Below are 21,987 nucleotides of genomic sequence, written 5' to 3' on the forward strand. Positions count from 1 at the left end.
TTTAAGTCTCCAACCAATGTTTTCCCACAGTGCCTCCTGCTTCAGGTTTGCCCTCTCCGGAAGGCCTAAATTCAAGGTTCCCCCCTCCCTCACCGCAGCCCCGCGCAGCTGGACCTCCGGAGCCAGACGTTCCCGGCCGCGCCCGCGCACGGCGCCCGATGGCACCGGCGCGGGTGGGCTGGGGCTGCGGGTCGGATCGCTGGGCACGGGTAGGGCTGCGGGAGCGAGCGGCGGTCCAGCCCCTGGCGCCCGGGTGCGCGGTGCGCGCGTCCTCCGCGTCTCCTGGGACAACCGTGGGCGCCCCCCTCCCCTAGCGCCTGGGCGGTTAATTGGATTCGGGAGGGAGGGGGCATGGCAGCTACTGCAGGGGCCAATCGAAGGCCTAGAAGGCCCCGTATGCAAATATGAGGGCCAGGCGGACCCAAAGTTAGGGCGAGTGCGGGTTGGCGTTGGGGCTCTCGGGCAGCCAATGGGAGCGTTACTCCTTCATCCTTCGAGGAGGGGGCCGGCAGGTGTGGTTGCAAGCTGGACTAGCAGCCCAGCGGGGCGAGACCGGGGAGTAGGAATCGCGGGTAAGAGCGCCCCAAAGCCCAGTGCTGGCTCCAGACAGCAGTCTCCTGGTGCCTGTCCCCTGAAAACCTGGCTAGACACGTGTCCTTAAACCCACACTGGACCCAGGTCCCCAGGGTACCCCGCTGCCCTCCCTGGTGGCGTTCCACGGCGCCAGGCACTCACCCTCACGGTCCCTCTTATTAACGTTCATTTTTAACCCTCACGAGCCCTGAGAAGGGCTCCCCCCTTCTCAGTCCCTCTTATTAACGTTCATTTCCCGCCCTCCCCCGATTTCCTAAACCACAGTCCACCAAGGAGCTGTCCCTTAGACACCAGCGATCCCTGGGACTCACACAACTCTCTTCATCCCCTTCATCCCCATCATTGGGTCATTTTCTTCATCACTGTTCTTCCTTTGTCTGGAGAAACCTTCCAGCAAGATACTTCCCATTTTTCATGGCCGGCATAGTCCTCTGCTGATGCCCCTACCGCCTTCCAGCCTGGTGTTCTTTCATTTCCAGTTGTTATTTCTCACCCCTCCTGAAAGAATACTCTTCTGGCTTTGCAGAAAGTTCTCCTTTGGGATTTGAACTCTAAGAAAAATATCACATTGGGGGATGAAGTGGGAAGGGAGCTAACGTTTTTAAAGCACCAGTATGTGCGAGGCACTCCAAAAAAAATTTAATATTTATGCCAATCTTATTATTATATTTTCTTTTTTGTTTGTTTTAAGAGATGGAGGTGGGGGGGGGTCTCACTTTATTGCCCAGGCTGGTCTCGAACCCCTGAGCTCAAGTGATCCTCCCACTTTGGCTTCCCAAAGTGCTGGAATTACAGGCATGGGTCACCACGCCTGGCTTATATTTTCGTTTTACAATATAGCCTTTATTTTGAACCAAGCACTGCTTTAAGCGTATTAGAAATATTAACTTATTTAATCTTTAAAACAACTCCATAAAATGAATATTATTATCCCCATTTTACTTATACAGAAGCTGAGGTACAGAGAGGCTAAGTTGCTCACCCATGGTCACACATTCTAGAAACTAGTAGAGCTGGGATTTGGATCCAGATCCATCTGTCTTTGTTAGCAATGCCTTGAATATTGTGGAGAAAATGACTAGGCGTGAGCCTGATCTGAATATTGCATCTTCCGATCTTGCAGAATTTCTCAGTTTCTAGCAGAATAAAAGATGGCATCTAAATCAGCAAGATTCTTATTGTTCCCACTACATGTGACTTGTCATTCTCAACACTTCTTATTGGCAAAGCCCTTGAGTGACTGGGTGCCCCATCCCTCCCTTGTTAGTCCATATTTTGCTTAGGACCCTTTCAGGCCCCGAGCTGAAATTCAAAGGGTGACTAAAAGGAAAAGTCAAAAGACCACAAAAAACATCCTATTTTATCCTGTCTGAATCAAAGCTCAAAGCACTTTTCTAGATGGGAAGCTTTTATCCTCCTAGCGGTCCTGTAATTACAGAGAAGATAGGGAGTGGGAGAGGAAATAATTGCTTGGATTTTTATGACATACTGAGTTGGAGGGGCAAAGCTGAATGCAAGATCCAGAGGTCTTACCTCCACATCTTTTCTTCCCCCATCCAATTTGACATTTTCCAAGAACTAGCCACTGGAGGCCTTCAGAGGGATGCTTCCAGTAGGGAAATGAGGACCAAAAGATGAAAAGGAGGTACGTGAAGGAAAACCTATTATCTGGTGAAATAGAGGGACTTCACAGACAGACACAATAGGCAAAACTTTCAGTGCTCTATATATTCCTATAGACTAGAAAAAAAGTCCCGGTGGTGAAGGTCAGAGATGAAAAAACTTGGCTACAACTTGAAATATGTTCTCCCACGGTTCTCTTAGTCAACCACCAAATTATTGTTTTCTGTCATTTATAGGATGCCCGTGTTCATTCAGTTTTGCAAAAGAAAGCACTAAACCGCCAGGCGTGGTAGCTCATGCTTGTAATCCCAGCACGTTGGGAGGCTGAGGTGGGCTGATCACCTGAGGTTGGGAGTTTGAGACCAGCCTGACCAACATGGAGAAACCCCGTCTCTGCTAAAAATACAAAATTAGCCGGGCGTGGTGGTGCATGCCTGTAGTCCCAGCCACTCAGGAAGCTGAGGCGGGAGAATCACTTGAATCCAGGAGGCAGAGGTTGCGGTGAGCTGAGATCGTGCCATTGCACTCCAGCCTGGGCAATAGGCTGGAGTTTTTTTTGAAACTCTGTCTAAAAAAAAAAAGAAAGAAAGATAAAAGAAAGCACTAAACATTTTCCACCATCTGCAACACCTCCAGGGGAGAGGAGAGTAGTCAACAGGTATAGTCCTTCAGAAGTGGAAATGAGACAGGGACCCTCCTCTGAGTTTTTTCCAAATAACCAGCAATGGACCCATCCCAGTGGGCCCGTCCCAGTGCCCATTCCCTCCCCCTGGTGGCCAATGTAGGACATTTTCATGCTGTCTAACCAGGATCTTGTTGACAGCCTCTGGCTTGGAAGATCTCAAGATCAAACCCTATACTAAAATGGAAGGAAACATAAGAATTTTTTCAGTGTCTTAACTATCCTACTTGGAAAGGTGAACTAATACCCTTCCTTAATGACACAATGCTCTTTCTTGTGTCATTAAGAAAAACTGAAGATGCTATTTTGCTATTTACTGTGTTTGTTACATTGGTAGTACAGCTCTTAGTCTTTTTTTTTTTTTTTTTTTTTTTTTGAGACATTGTCTCCCTCTGTCACCCAGGCTGGAGTGCAGTGGTGCGATCTGGGCTCACTGCAACGTCCGCCTCCCAGGTTCAAGCGATTCTCCTGCCCCAGCCTCCCGAGTAGCTGGGATTACAGGCGCCTGCCACCATGCCCAGCTAATTTTTGTATTTTTAGTAGAGACGGGGTTTCACCATGTTTGCCAGCTTGGTCTCCAACTCCTGACCTCAAGTGACCTACCTGCCTTGGCCTCCTAAAAAGTGCTGGAATTACAGGCGTGAGCCACCGCACCCGGCCTTAGTCTTTTTAAAACTCTCTAAAGCACTTAGTCCACTTTGTCTGTCCACTAACCCAGCATAATGGGAAGATAACTTGGGGACCAGGAAGCTGGGATTTTTGTGGTGCTTCTGATTTCTTGCTCTCTGGCTAGGTATAAGTCCCCTCCCCTAGCACAGACTGGCAGAGGGCAGGGAGTTCAAAACCTCCTCTAAAAAGATTCCTCCCAGCTCTAACATTCAGGAATTCCACAGAAGCTTAGAAAATATTCTCATTACACCCTTAATAGGAGCCCTGGTATAATGTGGACATTGGAGAAAAGAAGGGAAAGAGAGTGAAAATAAATACAAGTAGAAACAATACAGCTGTTACCAGGTTATGGCAAATCTGGAGAGATCCAAGCCCTTGTTGGAGATGGGAATTTAGAAGCAGTTGACTTTAAGGAAAATGATGTGGGACCAACTGATTTTTTTTTTCTTTTTGTTTTTGAGACAAGGTCTAGTTCTGTCTCCCAGGCTGGAGTGCAGTCGTGTGATCTCTACTCGCTACAACCTCAGCCTCCCGGGCTGAAGTGATCCTCCCACCTCAGCCTCCTGAATAGTTGGGACTACAGGCACACGCCACCACACCTGGCTTATTTATTTATGTATTTATTGGTAGAGATGGGGTTTCACCATGTTGTCCAGGCTGGTGTCAAACCCCTGGGCTCAAGTGCTCTGCCCACCTTGGCCTCCCAAAGTGCTGAGATTACAGGCATGAGTCATCATGCCTGTCCCCAGCTGATTCTTAAGGGACTAAAGTCACTAAGATTGCTTTTGGGAGTTAGGAGATCAGTTACTTTACTTTATGGTCACACTATTTATGGATGGCCAGTGGAGAGGAAAAGGCAGTGAGGGGAGCATGGAGAGACAGGCTGTGGGGTCAGATGGACATGTCTTCCAACCCCAGCAGTGCCTCTTACCTTAATCTCTCTGTCTCAGTCTTCTCATCTGTAATAGAGGAAAGAGTATCTATGATAGGTTATTATGAGGATGAGACATTATGTTTATAAATGCTTTAGTGTAATGCCTGCTACTTGGTAAGTGGGTTGTCAATAGTCTATCGTAAGTGAATGAAACAAGCATTTTAAGTGCCGGCTATATGAGAAGGACCCAAGGTTGATGTTTTAACAATGTAAATAACAAATGTTACTTACCTAATGCTCACAACAACACTTCTATTATATAGCTAAGGAAAATGAATCTTGGAGAAGCTTAATTAGTTCATGCATTTATTCATTCTTCCAGCCCATTAATTCAAGGAGCATATGAACATCTCATTTTTAATATCTTTTCTAGACACTGCTAGGAGCTGAGAATGCAGAGACACAGCCTCTTCCATCAGGAAGTTCACAGTCCAGGGTTACACAGCTGGTAATGGTAGAGAGCACTTTGTGGGTACCAACTATGTGCCAGGCACTGTTCTAAGAACTTTGTGTTGCATTAAGTCAAATGAGTAAACTCATTTAATCTCCATAACTGGGAGAAGCCACTTTACAGATGAGGAAACTAAGGCAGGAGGTTAAATAAACTGCCTGAGTTCAGACAACTAGGAAGTGGCAGAGCTGGGATTTAAATCCAGACAGACTTCGAAATCTGAGTTCTTAGCTACTACACTGCAGCTCCCTCTTAATAAGTGGCTTAGTCACCTATAGCTGATGGCAGAGGCCCTTACACCATGATGTATGTGTATTTCAGGATGCCACCAGCAGCTCCCCTCACTCCTTTGTATTCTCCTTAGGCCATGTCTTTTGCCTTTCCTCCTTTTATTCCTCAAGGCTACAAGACTGCTTTTGGTGTTGGCACCAACAAAACTGTTAAGCAGGACAGTAGGTGGGAACTACCAGGTGAGCAGGGAGTGGTTGCTAAGACTGGTAAGAGAAGTCTTGCAGAACCAAATAAAGTCCACATCTGAAAAGTCTGAGGGCAGCGGGGAGTGGGGGGGTCCCAGCTTCACCTGGGTCAAATTTAATTCTTATTCTGAAAACCAGGGAATGAAAATGCTTTCTGGCTGGGCGTGGTGGCTCACGCCTGCAATCCCAACACTTTGGGAGGCTGAGGTGGGCAGATTACCTGAGTTCAGGAATTTGAGACCAGCCTGGCCAACATGGCAAAACCCTGTCTCTACTAAAAATGCAAAAATAATTAGGCTAGCATGGTGACAGGTGCCTGTAATCCCAGCTATTTGGGAGGCTGAGGCAGGAGAATAGCTGGAACCTGGGAGGTGGAGGTTGCAGTGAGCCGGGATCATGCCACTGCACTCCAGCTTGGGTGACAGAGCAAGACTCTGTCTCAAAAAAAAAAAAAAAAAGCTTTCTGCTCAGCCCTGGTGGAAGTAGCTTTTGTTTTCACTTGAAACTGCTTGGAGGCCAGAGATACTAGAGCAGAACTGGTATAAATTCAGATGTCTATAGGGTCAGGCATGTAGCTTTAATGAAAGAAGTGGGCTGCGTTTAAGAAAATGTCACCTCTCTTGAGCTGGGCACAGTGGCTCATGGTTGTAATCCCAGCTACTTCCAAGGTTGAGGCAGGAGGATCTCTTGAGGCCAGGCGTTTGAGACCAGCCTGGGCAACATAGCAAGACCATGTCTCTAAAAAAGAGATGTCTCAATGCTACAATAAGAAAAATAGGCTGGGCTTGGTGGCTTATGCACTTTGAGTAATCCCAGCACTTTGAGAGGCCAAGGTGGGTGGATCACCTGAGGTCAGGAGTTCAAGCCAGCCTGACCAATATGTTAAAACTCCGTTCTCTCTTTTTTTTTTTTTGAGATGGAGCCTCGCCCTTTCACTCAGGCTGGAGTGCAGTGGCGCGATCTCGGCTCACTGCAGGCTCTGCCCCCCGGGGTTCACGCCATTCTCCTGCCTCAGCCTCTCAAGTAGCTGGGACTACAGGCGCCCGCCACCTCGCCCGGCTAATTTTTTGTATTTTTAGTAGAGACGAGGTTTCACCGTGTTAGCCAGGATGGTCTCGATCTCCTGACCTCGTGATCCGCCCGCCTTGGCCTCCCAAAGTGCCGGGATTACAGGCGTGAGCCACCGTGCCCGGCCAAAACTCCATTCTCTACTAAAAATACAAAACTTAGCCGAGCATGGTGACAGGCACCTGTAATCCCAGCTACTCGGGAGGCTGAGGCAACAGAATTGCTTGAACCCAGGAAGCAGAGGTTGCAGTGAGCCAAGATCACGCCACTCCTTTCCAGCCTGTGTGACGAGTGAGACTCTGTCTCAAAAAAAAAAAAAAAGAAAAATAATAGCATAAGGATAACTGTCACTTGGCTCCTGTGTCAGGGAGACAAAAAGGAGTGTTGGGCATTGGGGCAGACTGGAAAATGTCTACAGGAGGCATTACTGAGCTCTAGTTGATTGCTGGCATGAAGGAATAGAGACCTCTCCAAAAGAAATGGAAATCTGCATTTTCTAGTTGTTGGCAACTATATATATACACACACACACATACTATATGTATATACACATACTATATATGTGTATATATGTACTATATATATATATATACACACATACTATATATACACATAGGTTTTTTTGTTTGTTTGTGTTTTGAGACAGGGTCTCACTGTTGCCCAGCTGGAGTGCAGTGGCATGATCACAGCTCACTGCAGCCTCAATCTCCTGGGCTCAGGTGATTCCCTTACCTCGGCCTCCCAAAGTGTTAGGATTATAGGCATGAGCTACTGTGCCCCAGAAGTAGACATTTCTGCAAGCTAGATTCAGCATGCATGTCCCCAGTAGGCAAACTTTGAAGGAGATACTCTCTTTCAGGATTTTTGGAGAGACAGGATTCAGCCTTGGAGATTAAACAGGGAGAGAAGCTTGGGGGAAATGAAAGGAAGGAGGCCAAAGACAAAGCAAAAGTCACATGGAAAGTACTGTTTGCCATCTTGCACCTGTCTCGGGTACCATCCAAGATGGCTCTTATGTCATAGGCAGCCTAGAATACGAGGAAATGCAGGCAATAATTCCATGGTGAAACAGTTCATCTAAAAGTGCATGGGCTCAATTTTTTACTCTACATGCTTGAGGCCATCTCATGTAAGAGCAAACATAATTTGACCTTTTTTTTCTTTTCTTTTCCTTTTTTTTTTTTTGAGACAGAGTTTCGCTCTTGTTGTCCAGGCTGGAGTACAATGGCATGATCTCGGCTCACCGCAACCTCTGCCTCCCAGGTTCAAGCAATTCTCCTGCCTCAGCCTCCTGGGGAGGTGGGATTACAGGCATGTACCACCATGCCTGGCTAATTTTCTGTATTTTTAGTAGAGATGGGGCTTCTCCATGTTGGTCAGGCTGGTCTCGAACTCCCGACCTCAGTTGATCCACCCACCTCAGCCTCCCAAAGTGCTGGGATTACAGGCGTGAGCCACCGCGCCTGGCCTTTCTTTTCTTTTTTTGAGACAGGTTCTCTGTCATCCAGGCTGGAGTGCAGTGGTGCAGCCGTGGCTCACTGCTGCCTCAAACTCTTAGGCTCAAGCAATCCTCCTACCTCAGCCTCCTGAGTAGCTGGGACTACAGGCATGCGGCACTGCACTCAGCTAATTTTTTTTTTTTTTAATAGAGATGGGGTCTCACTTTGCTGCCCAGGCTGGTTTTGAACTCCTGGGCTCAAGCAATCCTCTCACCTTGGCCTCCCAAAATGTTGGGATTACAGGCGTGAGCCACTGCACCTGGCCTACTCTTTGAGGCAGACACATAGAAGGAGCCATGACTTGTTCTTACCACTCAGGCAAGGACTCAAAAATGGGCAAAGAGAACCCGCACTTCCAGAGGTCAAATTCAGGGCCAGTTTTCTCTCCCCAAGTTAACATTAACCTTTAGGTAAACAGAGCCACTCCTCCTTGAGGGCTTGGTACATAGGAGCCGTTGCGGAGGGCTAGGGGAGTGGAGCTAGCCGTTTACCTTCAAGGAAGGAAGCAGTCCAAGGTCAAGATTTCAAGTACCTTAGTTCCCCTGAACTTTGCCAAGAATGTGCCTGTTCACTGGGAACAATTGACTCACAAGACCCAGGTTTCATCTGTCCTGAGCACATCTCTTCCTCCCCCTGCTCTGGTGTCACCATAAAGGGTCTTGCCTGTAAGTGGCAGCCCTCTTCAGAAAGAGAAAGAAACAAGTGGCAATCCTTGGCTGACTTAACAATTCTGCCCTCTGTCTCACTGTAAGCATTCAATGGGAGCATGTATATGAAAATTCTTTGAAAAGCCCAGAGAACTATCCCCACATAAAAGCTTATAATTATATTATTTATAGGTAGCTTCCATAGTTAAAGGGCTCCACACCACCAAATTTGGTTTTAGAAAGGAACAGAGAGAGATGGAAGGGTGAAGTCATATCAAAGACATTGGCCGTAGGGTATAAAAGTTGTCTAGAATTAGCAAGTTTGGGCCGGGCGTGGTGGCTCACACCTGTGATCCCAGCACTTTGGGAGGCTGAGGCGGGCAGATCATTTGAGGTCAGGAGTTTGAGACCAGGCTGGCCAACACGGTGAAACCCTGTCTCTACTAAAAATACAAAAAAATTAGCCTAACATGGTGGCGGGTGCCTATAATCCCAGCTACTCAGGAGGCTGAGGCAGGAGAATCGCTTGAACCCAGGAGATGGAGATTGCAGTGAGCTGAGATTGCACCACTGCACTCCAGCCTGGGTGACAGAACGAGACACCATCTCAAAAAACAAAACAAAACAAATAGCAAATTTGTATAGAGAGGGGAGATGATTCCCAAGAGATTGTGGGGCCCTGGTGAGCCTGCTCTTGTTGCATATTGCTGGTAGTATTCCAAATTATTGCAATCCTTCTGGGAAGCAACATGGTATTTTAGACACACACACACACACACATACACATACACATATAAGAAGCTGTGTAATTTGCATATTCATTAGCCCTGTAATATCAGGATATTAAGAAAATAGCCCCAAATAAGTAAAAGGCCTTCTGCAATAATGCATTTTAGAGCTATTTATATAATATCAAAATTGGCAGCAACTTACATTTCCAACAATAGGACAATGATTGGTTACATACACTCAGGTGCATTCTTTCAATGGAATACATACAGCCATTAAAAACTAGAAATGGCCGGGCGCGGTGGCTCATGCCTGTAATCCCAGCACTTTGGGAGACCGAGGCAGGCAGATCACGAGGTCAGGAGATCAAGACCATCCTGGCTAACACGGTGAAACCCCATCTCTACTAAAAGTACAAAAAATTAGGCGGGCATGGTGGCGGGTGCCTGTAATCCCAGCTACTTGGGAGGCTGAGGCAGGAGAATGGGTGAACCCAGGAGGTGGAGCTTGCAGCGAGCCGAGATCGCGCCACTGCACTCCAGCCTGGGCAACTGAGCGAGACTCCATCTCAAAACAAAAACAAAAACAAAACAAAACAAACAAAAAAGCTAGAAATGGCCATGCACGGTGGCTCATGCTTGTAATCTCAACACTTTGAGAGGCAGAGGCGGGCAGATTGCTTGAGGTCAGGAGTTCAAGACCAGTTTTGCCAACATGGCGCAATCCTGTCTCTACTAAAAATATAAAAGTCAGCCGGGTGTGGTGGTGCATGCCTGTAATCCCAGCTTCTTGGGAGACCGAAGTACAAGAATTGCTTGAACCCAGGAGGCAGAGGTTGCAGTGAGCCGAGATTGCATCACTACACTTCAGCCTGGGCGACAAAGCAAGACTGTCTCAAAACAGACAAACAAACAAACAAACCAAAAAACCCAGAAACACGTAAACTTTGCCACAATGAAAAGGCTGTTTATAATCTACTAAGTGGACAAAAAGAAAATACAAAATTGATTACAATTATATTAGAATAATTATGCTTAGAAATTATTATTTTGGCAGGGCACAGTGGCTCACACTTGTAATCCCAGCACTTTGGGAGGCTGAGGCAGGCAGATCACCTGAAGTTGGGAGTTTGAGACCAGCCTGACCAACATGGAGAAACCCCCATCTCTACCAAAAATACAAAACTAGCCGGGCATGGTGGCGTATGCCTGTAATCCCAGCTACTCGGGAGGCTGAGGCAGGAGAATCACCTGAACCCTGGAGGTGGAGGTTGTAATGAGCCGAGATCACGCCATTGCACTCCAACCTGGACAACAAGAGTGAAACTCCCTCTCGAAAAACAAAAAACAACAAAAAAAGACATTATTTTTATTTTTAAATTAATTAATTTTTTTTTTTTTTTTGAGACAGAGTCTTGCTGTTGTTGCCCAGGCTGCAGTGCAACGGTGCGATCTTGGCTCACTACAACCTCTGCCTCCTGGATTCAAGTGGTTCTCCTGCCTCAGCCTGCTGAGTAGCTGGGATTATGGGTGTGCACCACCATGCTGGGCTAATTTTGTATTTTTAGTAGAGATGGGGTTTTGCCATGTTGGTCAGCCTGGTCTCAAACTCCTGACCTCAAGTGATCTGCCTGCCTCGGCCTCCCAAATTGCTTGGATTACAGACGTGAACCAGCGTTCCTGGCCTTATGCTTAGAAATTAAGAATAAAAGTGAATTCACAGTTTAAAGTGGCTATGATAGAGTAGGAAAGCTACAGGTGATTTCTCATCCTACCTCATTTTCTAAGCCTCCTTTAATATTATATTATTTCAATGATAATACATTGTAATATATTATTATCTTTTTTCAAATCCAAAGAATTTGTGAGGGAGGAACAGGTAGTAAGTAGCAAGGGGACTGTGGACGTCGGAGGAGAGGGGTTGAAATGTGAGGAGGTTTGCAGGATTTTCGGAGATGAGGAGAGGAAGGGAAAGCACCAGAAAATTGGCTCTGTGGTCATAGGTGCCTTGGATGTGAGGGAATATGAATCCGTTAATTGGGCCTGGCAGTTCTGGGTTACCCAAAGGCAAACTAAGCATGTTCTTAAGGAGGAGTGAAGCAGGGGCATTCAAATCCATTAAAAATAGTTGATATTTGATATTTCTTTTTTTTTTTGAGATGGAGTCTCGCTCTGTGGCCCAGGCTGGAGTGCAGTGGCGTGATCTCGGCTCACTGCAACCTCTGCCTTCCAGTTCAAGCGATTCTGCTGCCTCAGTCTTCCTAGTAACTGGGATTACTGTACTGGGGTACCTGCCACCACATATGAATTTTTTTTTTTTTTGAGATGGAGTTTCTCTCTTGTTGCCCAGGCTAGAGTGCAATGGCACAATCTTGGCTCACCACAACCTCCGCCTCCCGGGTTCAAGCGATTCTCCTGCCTCAGCCTCCTGAGTAGCTGGGATTACAGGCATGCACCACCATGCCCGGCTCATTTTGTATTTTTAGTAGAGACGGGGTTTCTCTATGTGAGTAGGGCTGTTCTTGATCTCCCGACCTCAGGTGATCCGCCTGCCTTGGCCTTCCAAAGTGCTGGGATTACAGGTGTAAGCCACCGCGTCCTTTTTTTTTTTTGTATTTTCAATAGAGACGGGGTTTCACCATGTTGGCCAGGCTGGTCTCAAACTCCTGACCTCAAATGATCTGCCAGCCTCAGCCTCCCAGAGTGTTGGGATTACAGGCGTGAGCCACTGCGCTGGGCAATATTTGACATTTTGAGCAAAGATAAAAGAAATCTCATGGGGCCAGGGAGGATGAGATCTTTACTGGACGTCCTTATGTGTATTTTATAATTTGATCTTGTTTTTATTTTGGAATGGATGGTGGGGGAGACATAGCCTTCTCTGTGGTTGGTGTCTCTGAAGGTCTGCATCTGGCCCTGGGCTTGAATCTTATTGTTCAATCAGCTACACATTAGTCTGGTACTCCACGAGCGGCAGTTGCATTCATTTTCAGGCCAGCATATTGCTGTGTGGAGGTTCAGTGCAGTGCTGAAACAGTTAACAGACCTCCTCAAAGCACCTCCACCTGCACCCTCTGGGACTAACTCTCTTAGCTAGGAAGGCTTGGGGGCTTCGCTGTCTCCAGACACTCACTCACTTTAATAAGATTGTTTACCAGGTGGTGCCATGCACAGCATCTCAGGCTTCTCCTGAAAATCCCAGGAGGGAAAAACCAAGGCTAGGGTTGGCTGAGTGAGTCTCCAAGGTCACAGCCAATGGCAAAAGGTGGAATCAACTCCCTCCCTGAGCTTGCATCAAACCGCGGAGGCCGGGTGGCATTTTATAAACTGCAACCTGTTGCGTTGAATTAGAACCCTGGGTCTCCACCCACATGAGCGAGGGAGGGGGTCCCCCTGCAGGTGGATCCCTGTAACTGCGGCTCCCTCTGCTCGCTCGCTCTCTCTCTCTCTCTCTCTCTCTCTCTCTCTAGGGGCCTGTTACTTCCCCAGAGCCTCCTCCCAGGCCAGGGAGATGCCACAGTGCCCGACTTTGGAAACCCAGGAAGGGGCAAACTCCGAAGAGAAGGGGGACGGTTCCAAAGAAGATCCAAAAGAAACCATCGCGCTGGCTTTTGTGAGAGAGAACCCAGGGGCACAAAACGGACTTCAGAATGCCCAGCAGCAAGGCAAGAAGAGGAAGAAAAAGAGGTTAGGATTGAAAGCTGGGGAATGGGGAGCCATGTTGGTAAGAACAGGAAGGACCTGGAGGGAAGGGGGTCTTGGCTGATGATGAGAGAGTAAAGAAGAAACTGTGTGCTGAGACTGTCAACATCTCACCACTTTTGGTTCATATAAAAAGAATCTACTTTCGATGATCTGTTTTATAGAATCAAATGACTGTGTGTGTAATCTAAAAAACCACGCCTTGTCCTAATTTTCATTCTATTTGTGTTTAGAATGCCTTTAAAAAATAGCAGGAAGAGAAGATTTCCTTGTTTTAAGAAGGTGCTTATTTGTCCTGGAAGTTTAGTACACCTTCAATATGATAGCACCATACTGACTTATCAGGATCCAACTGCAGCTTGTGCATTCCGGTTCTTGTTTAATATTTCACCATGCCTTGCTCCATTCAGACTGATTGATGAAGGAAAGCTTGTCCACTTTCTTATTCATAGCTTTCCTTAATGGGGGGAAGAGGAAGGAGACAAGTATTTTGGCCAAAAATATTTTCAATTCCTGTCCCTGATGAGCCAGTGGAGTAAAAGGCTTGAGGCAATGATGTTAGTGAGGAGCTGCAAGCAAGATCAGCTGTAATTGCAATACAGAACTTCTACCTTCTGGGTAGAGTAATAGTACCCTGATGCCATGTTTTCCACCATGCTGTACCCCTTTGGACTCATGTCCTCAGCAACAGGGATGGTCAAACCAGGCTCAGCATGGCAGGCTAGATTTCAGACAGCTCCACCTGGGACAGGATGTTTCTGGGTACAGTCACTTGTTCCGGCAAGTGTGTCTCTGTCTTGCTGCTTTCCTTTTTCTCTTTTCCAGATGACTGGTGATCAATCTATCCAGCTGCCGGTATGAGAGTGGTGAGCATCTACATTCAGATCTATAATGGGGACCCACTGGATTCTCCCAAAGGGTTGGGAAGAGTCACTCTTGTATATTTGTGAGGATGAAAGGGTGTATCTTCAAATCCTGTCCTTCAGTTCTCCTAGCTCAACGAACAATTTAATTAAAGAGGTTGAGAATCCTATTCCAAGAGTCATGGGTTTTCACCACAATGGTGTGTACTTCAACTATCTGTAATTCTTATATATAGCGATTTGGGGATCTACTTGTAAAAGAGACAGCTGTTGCTGCAGCCAGCGGCTCTGTTTTAGAGTACAAGTTACAAACCTGCAGTTTGTGAACTGAATCTGATCTACAGACCTATTTTGTACTTTAGAACACAGTGTTGCTGTTGTTGTTGCTTTTTTTTTTTTTTTTTTGACCCGGAGTCTTGCTCTGGAGTGCAGTGGCGTGATCTCAGCTCACTGCAACCTCCACCTCTTAGGTTCAAGTGATTCTCCTGCCTCAGCCTCCCTAGTAGCTGGGATTACAGGCAAGTGCCACCATGCCCGGCTAATTTTTTGTATTTCTAGTAGAGATGGGGTTTCACAGTGTTGGCCATGCTGGTCTCAAACTCCTGACCTCAAGTGATCCACCCGCCTCGGCCTCCCAAAGTGCTTGGATTATAGGTGTGAGCCACTGTGCCCAGCTCTTGCTGTATTGTATTGTATTATATTTATTTTATTTTATTTTTTTTGAGACTGAGTTTCACTCTTGTTGCCCAGGCTGGAGTGCAATGGCACAATCTCGGCTCACCGCAACCTCTGCCTCCTGGGCTTAAGCGATTCTCTTGCCTCAGCCTCCTGAGTAGCTGGAATTACAGGCATGCACCACCTGGCCTGGCTAATTTTGTAGTTTTAGTAGAGATGGGGGTTTCTCCATGTTGGTCAGACTGGTCTCGAACTCCTGACCTCAGGTGATCTGCCCGCCTCGGCATCCCAGAGTGTTGGGATTACAGGTGTGAGCCACTGCGCCTGGCCATTTATTTATTTTTTTTGAGATGGAGTCTCGCTCTATCGTCCAGGCTGGAGTGCAGTGGCATGATCTTGGCTCACTGCAACCTTCACCTCCCGGGTTCAAGTGATTATCCTGCCTCAGCCTCCTGAGTAGCTGCGAGTACAGGTGCATGCCACCATGCCCAGATAATTTTTGTATTTTTATTAGAGACAAAGTTTTGCCATGTTGGCCAGGCTGGTCTCAAACTCCTGACCTCAGGTGATCCGCCCGCCTTGGCATCCCAAAGTGCTGGGATTACAGGTGTGAGCCACTGTGCCCAGCCTGTTGCTGTATTTTAAATTCGAATTGGAATGCTTTAGGGTAGTCTTTTACTGTCCCGGTTACTGCAGGCACTTCTCCCATTCTAGGCCCTTGAAGGCATTTGAGTTTGTGTTGGAGTCAGCTCCTACTTATTAATCCTAACAGGGTCAGAAAGAAGGATATGACATCACAAACGTGGTTTTGAAATCCAGTGTATACTTAAAAAAATGCATGCTTAATATACCATATACTAAATAAGCTTGGCTCTGGCTAATGTTAAGGATTAGTTTATATTCCCTGAACATTCAGAGCTTGGTGTTTGGAGGAAAGCCAGAAGCTTGCTTTCTGGCAAACGGAAGCCAGAACAGGGAAATCATTCACCCCAGATAACCTTCTACGGGAATCATTGAGCACAGGATGGATTCTTCAGTAGTTTTCAACTCTTCATGTTCCTTTATTTTCTTTCTTTCTTTTTTCTTTCTCTCTCTTTCTCTTTCTTTCTTTTCTTTTCTTTTCTTTTTTCTTTTCTTTTCTTTTCTTTTCTTTTCTTTTCTTTTCTTTTCTTTTCTTTTCTTTCTTTTTTTTTTGACAGGGTCTCTGTTGCCCAGGCTCAAGTGCAGTGGCATGATCACGGCTCACTGCAGCCTCGACTTTCAGGGCTCAGGTTATTCTCCCCCTCAGCCTCCTGAGTAGCTAGGATTACAGGCGCACCCCACCACACCCAGCTAATTTTTTGTACTTTTAGTAGAGATGGGGTTTTGCCATGTTGGCCAGGCTGGTCTTGAACTCCTGGGCTCAAGTGATGCAGTGACAGTGTTTGACTCTCCATTCTTGCATACAGAGAGGGCAAGATGGCTTCCAGTCTCAAGGAACCGAGTTCTGTCGCTTCAGTACTTGGTCTGGGAGCACCTAGTAATGGAATCTCCCCACCCCATACTCCTCCCCCACTTCCTGGACTAATAGGCTTTTCTTTCTTCAATAGTGCGCAGGGCTGCCCAACAGTATGGCCTTAGAGAGGGAGGGGAAAACGATGACTGGACTCTCTATTGGACAGATTACTCAGTGTCACTGGAGCGGGTGATGGAAATGAAAAGTTACCAGGTATTTGGGCTAGTGATGGTCCTTGGTTTAAGTGTGGCATCTTACCCGGCGGGGCCCCATTTTTACACCTGTCTCCCGAGGAGATCTTGTAGTATTCCCACGTCCCTCGATTGCTCATGAATTCCGGCTTCCCTTCCAGAAGATCAATCACTTCCCCGGGATGACTGAAATCTGCCGGAAGGACTTGCTGGCCAGGAATATGAGCCGCATGTTAAAGATGTTCCCTAAAGATTTCCACTTTTTCCCTAGGACCTGGTGTCTTCCTGCTGAGTGAGTGTCCCCCGCCCTGTGCTTCCTTCTCCACTCCCCTCCCCATTTACATTTCCTCTTGCCCCCGATTCCCTGGTTGCCACTTTCCCTGCCCATATGATCTCCCATCTCTCTGGCTACTGTTCAGGAAGAGAAGGGATAAAGGGTGTGTCCAAGGTTGAGAAAACACAAGGCTCTGCCTGTAAAATTAGATGACATTTAGGGGCTGGGTGCCCTGGAGCCTGTACCTGCAGCTGGGGTGAGAATTTGTTCTGACCCTGAAAGCTGTTGATTTTGAACTAATTCCAACCACGTAACTGTGCAGTTTCTGAATCTTTAAGGACCATGAGCACCTCTGGAGAGAGTGTGCTAGTGGTTAGCACCCCGGTTAGGAGCAGGGAGGGATGCCTGACCTCTGTCCCATGCAATGCTATGGATAGCAGTCAGCACTTCCCCTTCTCTGCTCGCTTTATATCCATTTCAAAACGACATCAGTTCCTGGTATGTAAAGTGCTCTGGACCACACTACCGAGGAACAGGAGAAATGTGAGATGACATACATGACCTGGGGTGCAATCTGGTGGCTGAGACAGGGCAGAGGGGTAGAACACTGTCACTATCAGATTATATTCACACGGCAAGGGTATCAGAGGAATTCTGCCCTCCCCTCTCCACCCAGTGCTTTCCAAAACCAAGAGCTCCAGGGTTCTCAGACTTTCCTTGGCTTCTCTGGAACAAGTTTCAGGGCTTAGCAGCAAATTAGAAGGAAATGTATTTGCCATCAGGTCAACAGGAGCTCCAGATTTCATGGTTACTGAGGAACATTGCAGTTAAGTGACTTTTCCAATGGTTACAAGGTTCCTTTGAGTTAAAACACAGAAGTATAGCGAGACTGAGAGACCGAATCCATTAATTTAGTTTCTTTCTTTCTTCTGAATACACTTTCCTCAAAATATGTTCAAATATATGATTTGCTCTCCCATACTCTGGCTGAAATGGAGGTGTCACAGATGAAACACTGAAGCCCAGCATGGGGTGAGAGACTGATGGATCCAAAGTCACATCACTTGTCAGGGCTTGAGCCAGGTCCAGAACTCCAAAGCTTCTACCTGCAAACCCAGAAAACCAAACTACCTGTGCCATGTTCACCTTGATGGGACATGCAGCACTGTGCCTGCATTATGTCAGGCAACTAAGCACCACAGGAGATCGGTGTCGTTATTATCCTCACTGTATAGATGATGAAGTTGAGGTTTAGAGAGGTCAAGTCCTTGCAAAGGGTTGCACCACTGGTAAGTGGTGTTGCTTGGGCTTCAACCCAGGCCTGAATTCCCTCCGAAGCCCACACTCCCCGCTGCATATGCTCTACTGTCTCCCATTGCTGGACCTCTGGGCATCTGTCAGTGCCAGGGCTTTGTCACATTAGATAGCTTTTCTTTCTTTTCATCATAAAGGGCTAGCCTTCCTTTTCATTGCTCCCCAGCTAAAGATGTATATTGTTCCCTCCCTGCTCTGGTAGCTGGGGAGATTTGCAGACGTACAGCAGGTCAAGAAAAAATAAGACATACATTTGTAAGCCGGATTCGGGCTGCCAAGGGAAAGGTATATTCATCACCCGGACAGCGAAAAAAATCAAACCAGGGGAGGATATGATCTGTCAGCTGTATATTTCAAAGGTATTTCCTCATTGTGATTATTTATTTATCACCCACAGCAACCGCGGGCTTTAGCTCCACTGGACAGAATGTGAAATGAGGGGATGGAGGGTGAAGGTGGAGGTGGAGCTGACCTGGCTTCTGCCTTGCACTTTGTCAGACCAAACGTTCTGACCAGGGGTGCTGACACGTGCCCGGGCCAGAGTGTCTGTTATCCTTTTACCTTTGTCAATTGGTCTGGCCCTACCAGGCTGGCCCTTTTCCTCTAACACATTAGGGCTAGAAGAGCACCTTTGGTTTGGGGAAGCCCTCATGTGGGAAAGGGGCATGATGCTGGAGAGCAATCAGCTTTTCTCTTTGACTGGAGGTCGTAGGTCACAGCCCACTGTGGGGAGGGAGCCCTCTAGGAGTGTGAACAGAGGGGGACACACTGATCTCTCTGGGAAGAAATGGCCAGGAGACAACATTGCAGGGAGAACTCTTGTAGAAGTGCAACTATGCATTGGGTGGGCAAAGTGGCTCACGCCTGTAATCCCAGCATTTTGGAAGGCCGAGGCGGGTGGATTGCTTTGAGCTCAGGAGTTTCAGACCAGCCTGGGAAACATGACGATACCCTTTCTGTACAAAAGTTAGCCAAGTGTGGTGGCACATGCCTGTAGTCCCAGCTACTCTAGAGGCTGAGGCTGGAGAATCGCTTGAGCCTGGGAAGTGGAGGTTGCAATGAGCCAAGACTGTGCCACTGCATTCCAGCCTGGGCAACAGGGGAGACCCTGGAGACCCTGTCTCAAAAAAAAAAAAAAAAAAAAAAAAAAAAAAGAACTGCAACAATATATAGTCCTGAATGGTGACAATATGTCCATTCATCAAAATACTTTATTTTATTTTTATTTCTTTAGAGATAGAGTCTTGCTCTGTCACTCTGGCTGGAGTGCAGTGGCACAATCATAGCTCATTGCAACCTCAAACTCATGAGTTCATGCAATCCTCCCACCTCAGTCTCCCCAGTAGAGCTAGGATTACAGGCACATGCCACCACATCTGGCTAATTTGTAATTGTTATTTTTTTGAGACAGAGCCTCACTCTGTTGCTCAGGCCAGAGTGCAGTGGTGCAATCTCGGCTCGGCTCACTGCAATCTCTGCCTCTCAGGTTCAAGTGATTCTCCTGCCTTAGCCTCCCAAGTAGCTGGGATTACAGGCACCCACCAGCACACACGGCTAATTTTTGTATTTTTAGTAGAGACAGGGTTTCACCATGTTAACCAAGCTGGCCTCAAACTCCTTACCTCAAGTGATCTGCCTGACTTGGCCTCCAAAAGTGCTGGGATTATAGGTGTGAACCACTGTGCCCAGACTAATTTTTTATTAAAAAGAATTTTCTTTGTAGAGGTAGAGTCTCTATGTTGCTGAGGCTGGTCTTAAACCCCTAGGCTCAACAGATCCTCCTGCCTCGGCCTCACAAAGTGCTGGGATTCCCAGTGTGAGCCACTGCACCTGGCTTATCAAATACTTTTTATTTATTTATTTATTTATTTTGAGACAGGGTCTCACTCCGTCACCCAGGCTGGAGTGCAGCGGTGTGATCAGGATTCACTGCAGCTTTGACCTGCTAGGCTCGAGCAATCCTTCCACGTCAGCCTCCTGAGTAGCTAAGTCTACAGGCGTGCACCACCACACTTGGCTAATTTTTTTTTTGAATTTTAGTAGAGAAAAGGTCTCACTTTGTTGCCCAGGCTGGTCTTGAACTCCTGAGGTCAAGCAATCCTCCTTCTTCGGCCTCCCAAAGTGTTGGGATTATCGACATAAACCACTGCACCTGGCCCATCAGAGAACTTTTTTTTTTTTTTTTTTTTTTGAGATGGACTTTTGCTCTTTTGCCCAGGCTGGAGTGAAGTGGCGTGATCTTGGCTCGCTGCAATTTCTGCCCCCTGGGGTTCAAGCGATTCTCCTGCCTCAGCCTCCCAAGTAGCTGGGATTACAGATGCCCACCACCACGCCTGGCGAATTTTTGTATTTTTAGTACAGACGAGGTTTTGCCATGTTGGCCAGGCTGGTCTTGAACTCCTGACCTCAGATGATCCATCCGCCTCAGCCTCCCAAAGTGCTAGGGTTACAGGCATGAGCCACCAGGCCTGGCCTCAGAGGACTTTTTAATGTTAGTTTGTTTAGTTGCCAAGGTGCCTCTTAGAGGTGGTTACTTGTGTCACTTGACAGATCAGGAAACCAAGGCACAGTGTGGTTTAGTGACCTCCACAGGGTCACATGTTGGGACACAGAGCCCAAGTCTCCTTGTTCCTCTCTCTGACCCTGGACAAGCCCTCCACAACACTAGGCAATGTTGGAACCAACTCCATGGAAATAAGGCAGGAGCTAGTGATTTTCAAGTGCAAATTTCTCCTCTAATGCATGTCTGACTTCTGTTCTGTCCTTCCAGCCCTTTATCATTGATGGGTTTAAGTTTGACCTACGGATTTATGTACTGGTGACATCCTGTGACCCTCTCAGGATTTTTGTGTACAATGAAGGACTGGCCCGCTTTGCGACGACCTCTTACTCCTGCCCTTGCACAGACAACCTGGTGAGCTAAGGAGACACACTACCTCACCCTACCCCCATAGCATGATTCAAAAAAAAAATCCTAGTTAAATCCACATTCTCAAGACATTGTGAGTGTCATTTGTTGAGCACTTGCTATGTGCCAGGTTTCATTTAGCGCTGCCAGGATCCCTCAGAGAGAGGGATTATTATCCCCATTTTACAGATGACGAGTTTAAAACCCAGAGCATAAGGGACTTGTCCAAGGTCACATAGCTAGGAAGAGGTGAGTCTGGGGCTTGTGGCCAGGTCTGCCTGACTCCAAAGCCAGAACCACCGTTCAGGGGTAATCAAGGAGAAAAGGCCATGGTTGAGCAACCCTGCCATCCCCGCCTTCCTGGACCCCCAGGACTCCTGAAGTTTTTCTCAGGCCGGGCACTACCCAATCTCAGAAAGAACTGGAGTTTCTTTTTTATTTTTTGAGACGGAGTCTCACTCTGTCGCCCAGGCTGGAATGCAGTGGCATGATCTTGGCTCACTGCAACCTCCGCCTCCTGGGTTCAAGCGAGTCTCTTGCCTCAGCCTCCTGAGTAGCTAGAATTACAGGTGTGTACCACCATGCCCGGCTAATTTTTGTATTTTTAGTAGAGATGGGGTTTCACCATATTGGTAAGGCTGGTCTCGAACTCCTGACCTCATGATCTGCCTGCCTTGGCCTCCCAAAGTGCTGGGATTACAGGCATGAACCACCGCACCCGGCAGAATTGGAGTTTCTTAGGCTCAAGGCTGCAGGACACCCCTTCTTACTTCCTGATTTTGCCACACTAAATAAGCCCTAAAATTTCCCCTTTTTTCCATCCCTTCAAGCCCCAGGGGCTATGGGAGGGCACAGAGAGGAAGCAGGGGGCCTGCCCTTCTGAGCTGACCCCACAGACGTGTATCTCTTTCCCCAGGATGATATCTGCATGCACCTGACTAATTATTCCATTAATAAGCACAGTTCAAATTTCAGTCGAGACGCTCACTCTGGCAGTAAGAGGTAAGGAAGAGGCTTCATTTTTCTTTCCTTTCCCTACCAACCTCAGAACTGCTTTCTGGGATTCTACCCAAACCCTGTCAATCCCCATCAGTGTTTCCATCTTGGGTCACATGGTCTGAGAAAGTTCTTCTTTGCCTGGCAACCCAGAACAAATTCCTTCGTCTCTGCCCTCTTGGCTGTTAATCATTAAAA

The 21,987-nt window shown here is 47.3% G+C and overlaps 1 protein-coding gene across 2 annotated transcripts in view; it reads left to right on the plus strand.

The window, feature by feature from the left end:
- The first annotated feature begins 312 nt into the window (after positions 1–312).
- TTLL6 (tubulin tyrosine ligase like 6) overlaps positions 313–21,987 on the plus strand; it is a 55,186-nt gene continuing 33,511 nt past the window's right edge. Inside the window, exons 1-8 of one of the 2 annotated variants that reach the window (XM_030807998.1) lie at positions 313–572; positions 12,842–13,058; positions 13,899–13,939; positions 16,201–16,319; positions 16,459–16,589; positions 18,088–18,244; positions 20,656–20,799; positions 21,710–21,795. In XM_030807998.1, the coding sequence (XP_030663858.1) occupies positions 16,299–16,319; positions 16,459–16,589; positions 18,088–18,244; positions 20,656–20,799; positions 21,710–21,795 (539 nt within the window). In that variant the 5' untranslated portion in view covers positions 313–572; positions 12,842–13,058; positions 13,899–13,939; positions 16,201–16,298. Of the gene's footprint in view, positions 573–12,841; positions 13,059–13,306; positions 13,940–16,200; positions 16,320–16,458; positions 16,590–18,087; positions 18,245–20,655; positions 20,800–21,709; positions 21,796–21,987 lie in introns of both variants that reach the window. The other variant, XM_030808000.1, reaches the window with a different exon arrangement.

Source organism: Nomascus leucogenys, unplaced genomic scaffold (genome assembly GCF_006542625.1).
Source record: "Nomascus leucogenys isolate Asia unplaced genomic scaffold, Asia_NLE_v1 Super-Scaffold_258, whole genome shotgun sequence".
In the NCBI taxonomy this organism is placed as follows: Eukaryota; Metazoa; Chordata; class Mammalia; order Primates; family Hylobatidae; genus Nomascus; species Nomascus leucogenys.